Source organism: Bos javanicus, chromosome 3 (genome assembly GCF_032452875.1).
Source record: "Bos javanicus breed banteng chromosome 3, ARS-OSU_banteng_1.0, whole genome shotgun sequence".
NCBI lineage: Eukaryota > Metazoa > Chordata > Mammalia > Artiodactyla > Bovidae > Bos > Bos javanicus.
The window spans coordinates 40,707,711-40,721,548 of record NC_083870.1 but is presented as its reverse complement, the minus strand read 5'-3'; the positions used below and the strand labels follow the sequence as shown (position 1 = coordinate 40,721,548).

The 13,838-nt window shown below is 32.8% G+C and overlaps 1 protein-coding gene across 3 annotated transcripts in view; it reads right to left on the bottom strand.

The window, feature by feature from the left end:
• Positions 1 to 13,838, bottom strand: part of COL11A1 (collagen type XI alpha 1 chain) — a 226,869-nt gene that overhangs the window by 133,537 nt on the left and 79,494 nt on the right. For all 3 annotated transcript variants that reach the window (XM_061411030.1, XM_061411027.1, XM_061411031.1), the window contains 6 exons: positions 12,705 to 12,746; positions 11,457 to 11,519; positions 10,774 to 10,848; positions 6,819 to 6,902; positions 4,717 to 4,773; positions 1,342 to 1,395 (listed from right to left, as the gene is read on the bottom strand). In XM_061411030.1, coding sequence (XP_061267014.1) covers positions 1,342 to 1,395; positions 4,717 to 4,773; positions 6,819 to 6,902; positions 10,774 to 10,848; positions 11,457 to 11,519; positions 12,705 to 12,746 — 375 coding nt within the window. The remainder of the gene's footprint in view (positions 1 to 1,341; positions 1,396 to 4,716; positions 4,774 to 6,818; positions 6,903 to 10,773; positions 10,849 to 11,456; positions 11,520 to 12,704; positions 12,747 to 13,838) is intronic.

Here is a 13,838-nt window from a genome sequence, read left to right as displayed (position 1 = left end):
ATATCTTTATCAATTTAGGGGAATTTTTTTTCTCATTTCAAAATAAACTGTGGTGCATCCAAACATGGGAATATTAACTCAGTAACAAAAACAAATAAACTACGGATGTGCTCATCAACTGCAACAAATTATGCTGAGTGAAAGAAGACAGTTTCAAAAGATTACATAATGTATGGTTTCATTTATATGATATTCTTGGAAACATAAAACTGTAATGGTGAAGAACAGATCAGCAGTCAGTCAGCTATTAGCAGTAGGAAGAAGATGTGACGGTAAAGTGGTATCAAGTAATTGTTTGGGGTTCTGTAACTGTTCAATATCCAAATGATTGTGGGGGTAGTTAGGGAAAATGCATATAGGTGTTCAAATTCACTTTTACAATATAATATTGTTAAAATAAAATCGATTTTTTTTAAAAAAGGAAAAAATAGATGACCACTTGAAAGCTCCTGCAGCCAATCTGAATCTATACATATTGAGTAAACCAGGAAGCATTTTCATTAAAAAAATGAATGAATTTTAAAAGTACATGATACTTTGTTGTCAGTTCTCTAGAATAAGTATATTCCATAATGTGTTTACAGTGTATGTTTCTATCTACTTATCATTCAAGGAAAAATAATACTTTAAATTTAAATACTGTAAATATATTGTAGGGCTTCCCAGATGGCTCAGTGCAGGAGACTCAGGAAACAGGGGTTCTCTCCCTGGGTTGGGAAGATCCTTTGAAGTAGGAAATGGCAATCCGCTCCAGTATTCTTGCCTAAGTAATCTTATGGACAGAGGAGCCTGGCGGGCTACAGTTCATGGGGCCTCAAAGAGTTGGACACGACTGAGACTGAACACACATGCGTGTGCAACAATATGTGAGATCTTTCTAAGAATTTCAGCTCAGGTGTTCTCAGTTTCTCTTGATTTCCTCAGCTCTACAAAGGATTTAAAGTAAGCTTCTTTTAGATACATTAAATATCCTTTCTGAGAGAATTTATTAGATTTGGTCTCCACAAGAAACATTTTAGGCTTGTGTCAGGGTTGCTATAAGTATAATCGCAATGGTTCTGCTTTGCTCTGTACAATTTTAAACCAATTTAATATTCAGAAGACCTATTACTATCAAGACTTTACAATTCTAGCTTATTATCTTCTTCTAATATTGTTTAAATTAATCAAATTATTGGTAGTCAACTGACCATTAGAGATTTTTCAATTAAAGAAGTTGATGTGAGCTGAAAGGCCATGTAAGTAATTTCTTTACTCCTAAAACAAATGGCAGACCCTTCAATTACCATAATAGATAAAATAAATTTAAATATTAAATAAGTGACATAGGTTAATTTTTACCTGAGGACCTGGATCACCCATCTCACCTTTGGCCCCAGAAGAACCAGGCCCACCCTGTAGAGAAAAAGTGAAGACATATTCATTTAATTTTGTAATTCTCTAATCAGTTATGTCCTACTATTTTCACTTGAAATAAACATTATTCAAAATACATTTCTTCAAATATGATTTTATTAGTTAATACAATAAAATTTTCAAGTCTTCTGAATGAAACACATCTCTTCTCAGATTTTGACTCTATTCGCATGTGGGAACTATATTTAAAAGCTTATATTTACTGATAATCACACAGAAGCCAATTTCATGAGCTCACACTGAGATATTCTCTAATGTGTATGCCATCAGAGCACTTACCACCATACTCAGGCATTATTTATCATTACACTGTGGTGCAGTACTAGAGAAAACACATTTTTACAGACTCGGGTACACACTGAATCCATTTATACAACTTGGAAACATGCTAATGCTTTTATACTCAGAAATTTCTGAAATGCTGAATTCTATAGCAATAAAACATCAAAAACAGATGCTATTGCTATCATTATAATGTCCTGAAATAATGTTAAAGCATTTTTTCCCTAGATTGTTCTGTATTAATTTTCCCCACAAAAATAAATCCTATGACAAAGCCTCTTACAAATATTTACATAAGTCAAGAAGTGCAACAAAAATCTGGCACATTAACTGGAAAAAAATATAAAATCACTTTATAAAAGTGCTGTGAGTTTAAAAAAAATAAATACTAGGCCATTCACCCTCCTAAAGAGCTTTAAAACATTAAAATTGAACATAATGATAATAGTTACTTCATGCTGAAGTATACTTTGTGTGTTTAAAAAGTTTCTGATTTATTTAAATCAATATTCTACTAAATATTGCCTTGAATCAAAGTGCAAAAAGGCTAAAATTATGCAAAGCCTGAAAATGCTAGGTGTTGAGAGCCTCCTGGTGGCTCCAAAGTAAAATAACTGTTAACGTGACTGCCAAAAAATATGGCAAGTCAAGTAATATGAATATTCCAGTCTTGAAGATCATGCTTGTAATCTTGCAGTTAAATTTCTTCAAGAAAGAAACTGGAGTTCTACATTAAATGAGATTATTATTCAGACCTGAATGCAAAGAACAGTCCAATAATCTAATTAATTTATTACATTCTATATCTGTATATAAGCACTATCTACTTAACAGATTATAATTACTTTGCCCAAACACTTATTCTAAAAATTGTCATGCAATCATTGACAGTAACAGAAAAAGCAAAAGAACATTTTCAAGATTTCCTAAATATTTTATAATATAGATCTCCTTTTATCTATAAAAGCAATTGGAAATAAATAATTGAATAAAGGAAGTGCTCATGGAAAGAATGAAAATATTTATGTCTTAAAATATTGCTTCTTTTTAAAATCTTAATATATAAAACATTTTTAGACTCTAAAATTAAGATTATTGACAGTCTGTAATAACTTTATGTTTTGGAGCAATGAAAATAGAAGGAAAATGGTGAAAACAAACAACGTGATTACTTTCTTTCAATACCTACCTTTAATATTTTAGGAAGCTAAAACACTCTATAACAAAGACTTTAGTAATAAAATCAATTAATCTTGGATATTACGTTGAGAATGGCAATGTAATAACATTGGTGTTAACGCTTTCCCTTTGCAAACGTGCTGTGAATATCTGGCCCTAAATGACTGGTGAAAACAGAACAGCTCAATGTAACAAGCTTTCATGGATTCTGTTCATCACTGCCCTTACCCTATATAGATCCACTAGACTTGTATTTGTCAGGATGATAAGTAGGAAAATGCCTTTAATTTTAGAGATTCTAGACTGATGTTTTAAAATTAAACAATAGGCAGTATTTCCCAAGCATTCTTGAACATAAGATTCAGCCTGCTGCATCATTAAAAATACATTTTGTCAGTTCCAACCCTAAATCTGCCTCTCCAACTCTGAATTTGCCTCATCAGAGTCTCAAATTCCAGGCTCCAGGAACTTTCACTTTTAATAAAATATACACATAATTCTTCCGCCCCCATATCTGTAAAACACCAGCATATTAGTGATTTTCCTCAGTCATGTAAATTTGTTATTACTAATAAGCAACTAAACATTAATTCTATTTCTTCCTTTGTTAACTGACATAAACTCTTTCATTTCCTTATTATATTTTGTAAGGCAGAGCAGTAAAACTATATGATAAATATACAATAACACATTTAGAAATGTGTAATTTAAATTTTGTGGAACATACTGCCAGAACACATGTTCCACATGAGCTCGTATGATTGAGTGTATAGCCCTGAAAATATATAAAATGCTATAAAATTTCAAGAATGAATTCAAAGAACTATAAATATATGGAAAAGTACATAAAAAACACTTGAATAAACTACATGAAGAAAACTAGCATCCCCATAAGGTCAATAAAACAGAACTAGAAAACTATTTAATTGATCATATTTGAATAAAAAAGTTTTGCTGTGTCTAATCAGCAAGCCAAAAGTAAACTTTTAATGTTAAGCATAATAATTTCTATAAGTACCATTATTTCAATAAAGTATATTGCACATATAAGATCATATTGAAAGCATAGTATAGCTTTTAGTATCAAAAACACATACTTAAATTATAAATTATTCCATCAATTTTAAAATCAATGTAAAACTAGGCTGGAATTTTTCAGTTCTTTTCTCTTTTTTAAAAAGAATCTTTTGTTGTGTGTGTGTGTGTGTGTGTGTGTGTGTGTGTGTGAATTGCTATAGTTCTTAGCATTTGGTAAATTTCAAAATATTTGAGATTATTTTTAAAAAATATAGACCACATTAGCTTGTCAGTAAGCTTATAAGGTAAAACAAAACACATTTTCCAAGAGCCTCTGAAAGACAAAATAGCTTTTCTAATATCTGAAACAATTCATGAAATACTATAGGCAACTTAAATTTTAAGCCACGTCTCTTGTTTTCTCCTAAGATTATGGACAATTTTTCATTAGCCTCATATATTTTTGCTTTTTTAATCAATTCTTTTTAACCTAAAATTAAATCTCAAGAATTTATTGTAAAATTGAAATTCAATAACTCTATTGTACAAATAATTAGTATTGTTTTAAATGTTAATAATTGGATATGTGATTTAATTATATTTTTCATTGTATTATTTGAGAACTTCCTACTGCAATTTTTCATTAAAATTTACTGAGGACTGAATTCAAATAGCTTCTTTTAAATGGAAACAAAATGAGGTGTAAGTCTATTTATTTACCTTACTTTCACCAGCCAGAGATATGAAAACTGCCTGACCAAAGCTCACAAGGAACTACGAATACCGGAATTTAAATATATAAAATCTTATTGGATAACCTACCACAGGACCCGGTCTTCCAGTCAGACCCATTGGGCCAGGTGGACCTCTCAGAGCAATCTAGAAAACAAAATAAAGCAAATTCAGGAACGATACCTTGGATGAGCATATTAAACCACAATAATTATTTGTACAAGTTGCCCTTGAGTAACAGCGTGATCAACAGAGGCATAATAGCTATGTAGAAAGGGTGATTACTGAAGAATCATGTTTCTAAAATGACAATGACATAAGTATCAAACTTTTTTAAACTGTTGTAACTTATATAGTCTTATACTATATATTTATTATTTATCTAATGATAAAAGTAAAAATATATTTTAATATCTAATAAGAAACTTAATATCTGATCATTTTTCTACTCAAATGTACATTTAGAATATTGCATAAATTTCTCTTCAATATGTAGGTGCAATTCTCATTGAAAATACTTTCAGTTGTGAACAATTTGAGATGCTTTTTAAGTAAGTTTTCTATCAATATCTTACAAAAAGCTATGACAATTCAAGCCAAATAAAAGCAAAATTGATCAGGAAGTGTTAAGATAATATAGCTATTTTAACAAATCTCAAATTTAGTGCTTTATGGAAAAATACATTTATTTTATAGAATCATAGGCATAATAGACTGATTACATGCACTATTGACACTGAATATTAGAAATGTGAAATTAGCACACTTGTAAAGCTGGAACAATTAGAGTAAAAAGATAAATATTTGACAGGTGTTAAATTAGTGTGGTGTGCTATTTTTGAATATTAGTGATTCCAAAGATGAATATTTAGATTACCATAGCAGATATAAAAATATTACAATAGAAATAATATGTAAAATCATATTAGAAAAGTGCATGAGATGAAAACAGTAATATCTCCAAAATTACACTACTGACTCACCATGAGATTTTTGACAATACACTTCTTAATCCTTGAGATTAAATATCTGAAAAATTGGAATTATAATGCTTGCTACCTATTTCCAAGTAGATTAAAAGGACTAATAAAATTAGGAATTCAATGGCCTAATAAACTATTTAAGCTCAAATAATTATCTAAAACTTGTCCAAAGTAATATAATTTGTAAGTTGTATGCACCATTAGTAAATCAATTTAAATATTTTTAGACTTCTATCATGTCAAGATCTAATAAACAAGTATTATAAATTTTCATTGTCTTTATAAATGATGTAACCAATGATATTTTTTCAAATAGACTTACATTTTCATATAATGTATGCAGTCATAAATTAATGATGATAAATAGTTATCACCAAAATGATTTATATCACCTAGGAAGCAGGAACTCATATCCATACCACTGTAAGCCTTTTATTTCCTTTCTCCTTGAAAAGAAAACAAGACTACACTATGAATAAAAGTATTATATCACTTTCAACTCTTTCCTGATCCATTCTTTTGATTTCTTTATTTTATTTTAATTGTAATGGAAAAAATTTAAAAATAAACAATTTTATATTCTACATGTATGCAGATAGTGGAAAACTTTTAGTTGACAATAAAGTATGAACTGAGCAGATCTGGGAAAAATAAAATATAGATTACAATGTTTCACACATAGACTGCATATTTGAAGGTTTCTTTCCTACGCAAGAATACCTAAGTAACTGAAATTTCTGGATTAATTGGATATCCTGAATAATCTGTAAGATTAGGTGGAAAAATTATTTAAAAGTTTACCCTCTTTATTCATTGATCACCGACATACGACATACACCTTAGCAGGGAAAACTGGATGTGAAAGATAAAGGGTGTTATGTATAAATTCACCATCAGCCCTCTTTGAATAAAATTAGAAAATGTGTATGTTATGGTTTGTGTGTTTTTGTAAGAATTATGTGTAATAATACTGCAAAGGCCAGTCATTTAAATTCAATATAAAATAAAATATTCCTACTGGAAAAACAGATATTTTCTTAGCATCTTCTCCATCTAGATTCAATATACTATATAGAATTTTGTTTATAATAGTAGCATCCTCCAGATACATACACACACACACCTCACACACTCTCTGTCTCTTTCTCTCTCTCTTGTATAATTGAACACAGAATCAGGTTATGGGACTACATGTTGATCCTTTCTTACCCGAGCCTGCTGAAGAATGGCCTGGGCCTGAGCTTCCTGAGCAGAGACGGTTGGTCCTTTGGAACTATCGCCGCCATAACGAAACTAAAAAAAGATAATAACATACAAAAGCTCAAAATCAGACTTTCTCAAATAGGTGCCTTAATTACCAGTTTAAACACTACTTACTTAAAATGATGGCATTTTACAAAGTGTGAGGTAATTCCATCATGAATCATACCTTGATTTTTTTCTAAACTTTCCTTTTATTAAGATATAGAGGTTCTCTAGACCATGCTTTACCACATTTAGAAGAGACTACAGAATCTACAATTTTAAATTCCACAATTATTGAAAACACTGGAATAAGCCATCATCCATTTCTTTACCTGCGCAAACGCCACCCACTCTATCCACTCATTTGTGAAAATTCTAAATGCATTCAGTTCAACAGTATTATAGATCAACTGCTATTTTCTGAGCAAAACTTCTAGAATCTCTGAGAACACAGAGGAAATCTTCCTTGAGATGGATTCAGTTTGTTTACCTTAAGTAATTATACTAGGAAACATCCTTTCTGTATCCCTTCATAAAATGCTAAAGCTCCTTTTTATTTTTAACTCAAAATGCAGGATGAATAAGTTTCTCATGCTATATTATTATTACTTGAGTCTATATTATATTTAAATAGATAAACCTATTTTTTCACAAGAACTTGGGCAACTTTATAAATCTTTTTGAAGTATATTTGGTTTACAAAGTTGTGTTAGCTTCTGGTATTACAGAGAAGTAATATGTATATATATATGGGTACTATATACTTGCCCATATTCTCTTCTACTATGATTTATTATAATTTAATATATCTGCCTGTGCTATACAATAGAACCTGTTTATCTTTTTTTATGTATAGTAGCTTTTATCTGCTAATTCTCTACCTTTCTTCTCCTTTGGTAAGTATAAGTTTGCTTTTTAAGTCTGTGAGTCTGTTTCTGTTTTGTAAATAAGTTCATTTGTATCATGTTTTAGTTTTCACATATAAGTGATAATGTATGATATTTGTCTTTCTCTGTCTGACTTATTTCACCGAGTATGATAATCAATAGTTTCATCCATGCTGCTTTTTATTAATAATAGCTGAATAGTATTCCATTATTATATACATATATTTTATATCCATTCATCTGTTACTGAACATTTAGGTTGCTTCCATGTCCTGGCTATTGTAAAGAGAGCTGCTATGAACACTGGGGGTACATGTATCGTTTCAAATTTTAGTATTCTCTAGATATATGTCTAGGAGTGGGGCTCTAGGGCCATATGGTAACCCTATTTTAGTTTTTTAAGTTTTAGTTTTTTAAGGAACCTTCCTACTGTTTTCCATAGAAGGTGCCTCAATTTACATTCCCAGTAACAGTGTAGGAGAATTTCCTTTTCTCCACATCCTCTCCAGCATTTATTATTTGTAGTCTTTTAAATGATGGCCATTCTGACTGGCATGAGTTTATATCTCATTATAGTTTGGATTTTTATTTCTCTAATAGTTGGCAATGTTTAGCATCTCTTCTTGTTCCTATTGGTAATTTGTATGTCTTCTTTAGAGAAATGCCTACTTCAGTTCAGTTCAGTTCAGTTGCTCAGTTGTGTCTGACTCTTTGCGACCCCATGAACCACAGCACTCCTGGCCTCCCTGTCCATCACCAACTCCCAGAGTTTACCCAAACCCATGTCCATTGTGTCAGTGATGCCATCCAACCAGCTCATCCTCTGTCATCCCCTTCTCCTCCTGCCCTCAATCTTTCCCAGCATCAGGGTCTTTTCAAATGAGTCAGCTCTCCACACAGGTGGCCAAAGTATTGGAGTTACAGCTTCAACATCAGTCCCTCTAATGAACACCCAGGACTGATCTCCTTTAGGATGGACTGGTTGGATCTCCTTGTAGTCCAAGGGACTCTCAAGAGTCTTCTCCAACACCATCAATTCTTTGGTGTTCAGCTTTCTTTATAGTCCAACTCTCACATCCATACATGACCACTGGAAAAACCATAGCCTTGACTAGATGAACCTTTGTTGGCAAAGTAATGTCTCTGCTTTTGAATATGCTGTCTAGGTTGGTCATAACTTTCCTTCCAAGGAGCAAGCGTCTTTTAATTTCATGGCTGCAATCACCATCTGCAGTGATCTTGGAGCCCAGAAAAACAAAGTCAGCCACTGTTTCCCTGTCTATTTGCCATGAAGTTATGGGACCGGATGCCATGATCTTAGTTTTCTGAATGTCTACTTAGTCTTTCCATCTATTTCTTGATTGTGTGTGTGTGTGTTTTTAATTTAATTTTATTTTTTAACTTTACAATATTGTATTGGTTTTGCCATATATCAAAATGAATCCGCCACAGGTATACATGTGTTCCCCATCCTCAACCCTCCTCCCTCCTCTCTCCCCATACCATCCCTCTGGGTCGTCCCAATGCACCAGCCACAAGCATCCAGTATCGTGCATCGAACCTGGACTGGTGACTCATTTCGTATATGATATTATACATGTTTCAATGCCATTCTCCCAAATCATCCCACCCTCTCCCTCTCCCACAGAGTCCAAAAGACTGATCTATACATCAGTGTCTCTTTTGCTGTCTTGTATACAGGGTTATTGTTACCATCTTTCTAAATTCCATATATATGCGTTAGTATACTGTATTGGTGTTTTTCTTTCTGGCTTACTTCACTCTGAATAATAGGGTTTTTGTTTTGTTTTGTTTTTTGGTTTTGCTGTTGTTGTTATTAAGCTATATGAGATGTATATTTTGGAAATTAAGTCAGTGATGGCTGCATATTTTGCAAGTATTTTCTCCCAGTCTATTGGTTGCTTTTTGTTTTGTTTATGGTATCCTTCACTGTGCAAAAGTTTATAAGCTTGATTAAGTCCCATTTGTATTTTGCTTTTGTTTCTATTACCCTGGGAAACCGACCCATGAAAACATTGTTATGATTTATGTCAAAGAATGTTTTACCTATGTTCTCTTCTAGAAGGTTTATGGTATCATGTCTTACAGTTAATCTTTAAAACAGTTTGAGTTTATTTTTGTGTATGGTGTGAGGGTGTGTTTGAACTTTATTGATTAATATTTGGCTGTCCAACTTTCCCAACACTGCTTGATGAAAAGACAGGCTTTTCCACATTGTATATTCTTTCCTTGTTTATCAAAGATTAATTGACCATAGGTATGTCAGTTTATTTCTGGGCTCTCTCCTCTGTTCCATTGATCCATTTGTCTTTTTGTGCCAGCATTATGCTGTTTTGATTACTGTGACTTTGTAGTAAAGTTACTTTCCTGAAGTCTGGGAAACTTATGTCTCCACCTTTGTTCATTTTCCTAAGTTTCGCATTGCCAATTCTGGGCCTTTTTTGGTTCCATATACATTTTGGGATTTTTTTAAAAAATTCTATTGATAGTTATATGAAAAACAACATGGGTAATTTGATAGAGATTGCATTAAATCTGTAGATTGCTTTTGGGTAGTAAGGTCATTTTAATATTAATTCCTCTGTACAACTTTAAAAAGCAATCTTAAGGTAAATTAAATAATTTGGGGGCAATGAATAATAACAGTATAAATATATGTTATTTAAAAAGTATCAGCTAGTGTCTATATGGTGGTAAACAGTATACTAATTTTATGTAGTACATGAAATGCATGCACCCATATGACTCAGGACAAAGTACACAATTAAAAATACTAAGTCCTTTAAGCTTTGTTTTCAAAATATAATGAAATAATAAAGGCTTAGTTCTACTGCAAAGTTAATATTTACCAGAATTTTGCTTTATTGAATTTTCTAGTTACTGGAGGCTGCTTCAAGTATCACTACCTCACACAGTAGATTTTTGATTGATCTATAATATGATTCTGCAATATTTTTCAGCAATAGGATGACAAAACATCAGATTATCTTTATAACAATAAAAATACATACCGGTAACACTAACATGGTACCAGGAGGACCAGGTAGACCATCAGCCCCTGGTAAACCAGGACGTCCTGGAGGACCCTAGGGAAGTAAATGAAATCATCAAAATTAATAAATAAACTTTGAATGCCATAACTCTACATTACCTAATTTTTAATTTGTCCTCTACTCCTTGGTTAATCTTTTATTAATAGTAAGTATATCTAGAGAGGACTGTATTTCACTGCACTAGTTTTACAGAATTTAAATGATACATAAATTTATTGCTACTCAAGGAAGAAGAAAAAAGGGATTTTGCAAGAAGAGTTCCTACAGACTTAACATAAATAGTCTATTTCACCATGTGACCCAGGACATGATCTTCAAATTAGGATGCATGCTTATTAACTCATTCTACCAGCATTCAGCTAAACATTTGTAGTAGTTCTTGGAAAATATGTCTTAATTCCAAAAGAAGAACTTGCTCTAATGTATCAGGTTCATATAAAAAAAATTGATTATAATAATAAAAAATTTCTTACTAATTATAAGATCAATGCATATTCTCTCCTCTCATTTTTAAAATTATAGTTAGAAAAGTTAAACAAAGCTCACATGTTATTCAAGTGAGAAGAATAATATCTTAAATTTGTAGAATATACTTTAATTCTTTTTATTTAAGTTGCATTCTTTTGAATCCCTTCACTTACCCTCTCGCCAGGGTCACCAGGGGGTCCAGTGGGGCCTTGTAGACCTGGAGGACCCATAAGACCCTACAGAGAAATAAACCATGATGAGTCAGATTCCTGAATTTATTAGTATTCAGGCAAATTCATTCTACCAAAATCAAAGACGAACTCATTTATATTTCATAAACAAACACTTTCTCCCAAACATCTGGCCTATTAAACTTCCCATAAAAAGAGAACATATATGGGCCACTTTATAGCTAGTTCAACTCTTCCTCTACAAGGCTGTTCTCAGGGTAGACACAGACATTCCATGGAAGAACAGAAAAGGAGATCCTGCCAATGTTCAGTCCCTGAGGGGGAAGCTGGTTCCCGGCTCTTGTGAAAGAAATGGTATACTCATTCAGACTGCAAAAATGTGACCACTAAGTTGAAATCTAGAAATCATTTATCTTCTTCTATGGGTGTAAGTATTTATAGGCAGGAATATAACATATTTAATTCACATGACAAGAATTTAATTAATTCCACAAAAGAAAGAAGATTTCTTACAATGTCAGATCAGTACAACTCCCTGACAATAAAGACACACTGATGAGTAACAACAGCCTTATTAAAAAATGACAATGGAAGCTGATAATCACTACATTCGGCAGTACAATAAAGGCAGCTATAGTCTACTTAGAATTCTCAACTCCATTCATTGAGATATGCTTATACCTCTAAAAAGAAAAGAAAGAAGGCCTTTATATATTTTTATAATTTTCAAGCACAAAGTTGAAGATGAGGTTAGAAAAGTCAGAGATAATTAAACAATAAAAAATATTTAAAACAAAATTTAATTTCACATTTCTCAAAAGAGTATCATTCGGATAGCCAAATCAGAAACTGATTTAAGGCCACCAGGTCCTTGCCTCTATAATTCAATACTCAAATGTGTGTGTGTGTGTGCTTAGTCTCTCAAGAATGTCTGACACTTTGTGACCCTATGGACTGTAGTCCACCAGGTTCCTCTGTCCATGGGGATTCTCCAGGCAAGAATACTGGAGCTGGTTGCCATGCCCTCCTCCAGGGGATCTTCCAAACCCAGGGATCTTCCAAATCCTGGGATCAAACCCAATTCTCCTGCATTACAGACAGATTCTTTACTGACTGAGTCATCAAGGAAGCTCCATACTCAAATAAAATATATAAATTCAACAGTATAATAGAAATCTTATATCTGATTTAAAAAAATCAAGACAAAAATAATCTTAAAACATTACATACCGCAGGTCCTGCAGGCCCTGGTGGTCCTTCAATAAGCATGCCCTACAGTTAAAGAAAAGATAAACTCATTACTAGAGCAATGGAACCCCTAACCTCTTATCTAATTGGCTGTATGAAAGCACCACATTACAGCACTTTAAAAGGTGAATTATCTGCTCCTACATACAAAGATAATTGCAAGCATTTTTGTACAGGGGAGGGAGGAAATTCAAAACGATAGAAGACATAATTCCTGTCCTGAGAAAATTCATGAACTAATTAGCAAGGAAAGAAATATTCAGATAAGTAATATTACAAAAAGAATATACTAAGTGCTCCCCAAAAGGGTAAATATATTTAACCAAATTTTTTCTAGCAGCCAGAATAACACCTGGTACATCTCAAGAACATGATAAATATTTGCTGTGTGAATGAAAGGATGGGAGAAAGAGCACCTAAGCACTTTAATTTAGGGAAAGGGGAGTAAAGTCCATGTTAAAGAATTAGGCATAAATGTAAGTTCTTAAATAGACAAGAAATAGAATACTATTTCAGGATAAGAACCCAATTCTACTGCTGGGCATACACACTGAGGAAACCAGAAGGGAAAGAGACACGTGTACCCCAATGTTCATCGCAGCACTGTTTATAATAGCCAGGACATGGAAACAACCTAGATGTCCATCAGCAGATGAATGGATAAGAAAGCTGTGGTACATATACACAATGGAGTATTACTCAGCCATTAAAAAGAATACATTTGAATCAGTTCTAATGAGGTGGATGAAACTGGAGCCTATTATACAGAGTGAAGTAAGCCAGAAGGACAAACACCAATACAGTATACTAACGCATATATATGGAATTTAGAAAGATGGTAAGGATAACCCTGTATACGAGACAGCAAAAGAGACACTGATGTATAGAACAGGCTTATGGACTCTGTGGGAGAGGAAGAGGGTGGGAAGATTTGGGAGAATGGCATTGAAACATGTGAAATGTCATGTATGAAACGAGATGCCAGTCCAGGTTCAATGCACGATGCTGGATGCTTGGGGCTGGTGCACTGGGACGACCCAGCGGGATGGTATGGGGAGGGAGGAGGGAGGAGGGTTCAGGATGGGGAACACATGTATAATTTTTTTTAAATTAAAA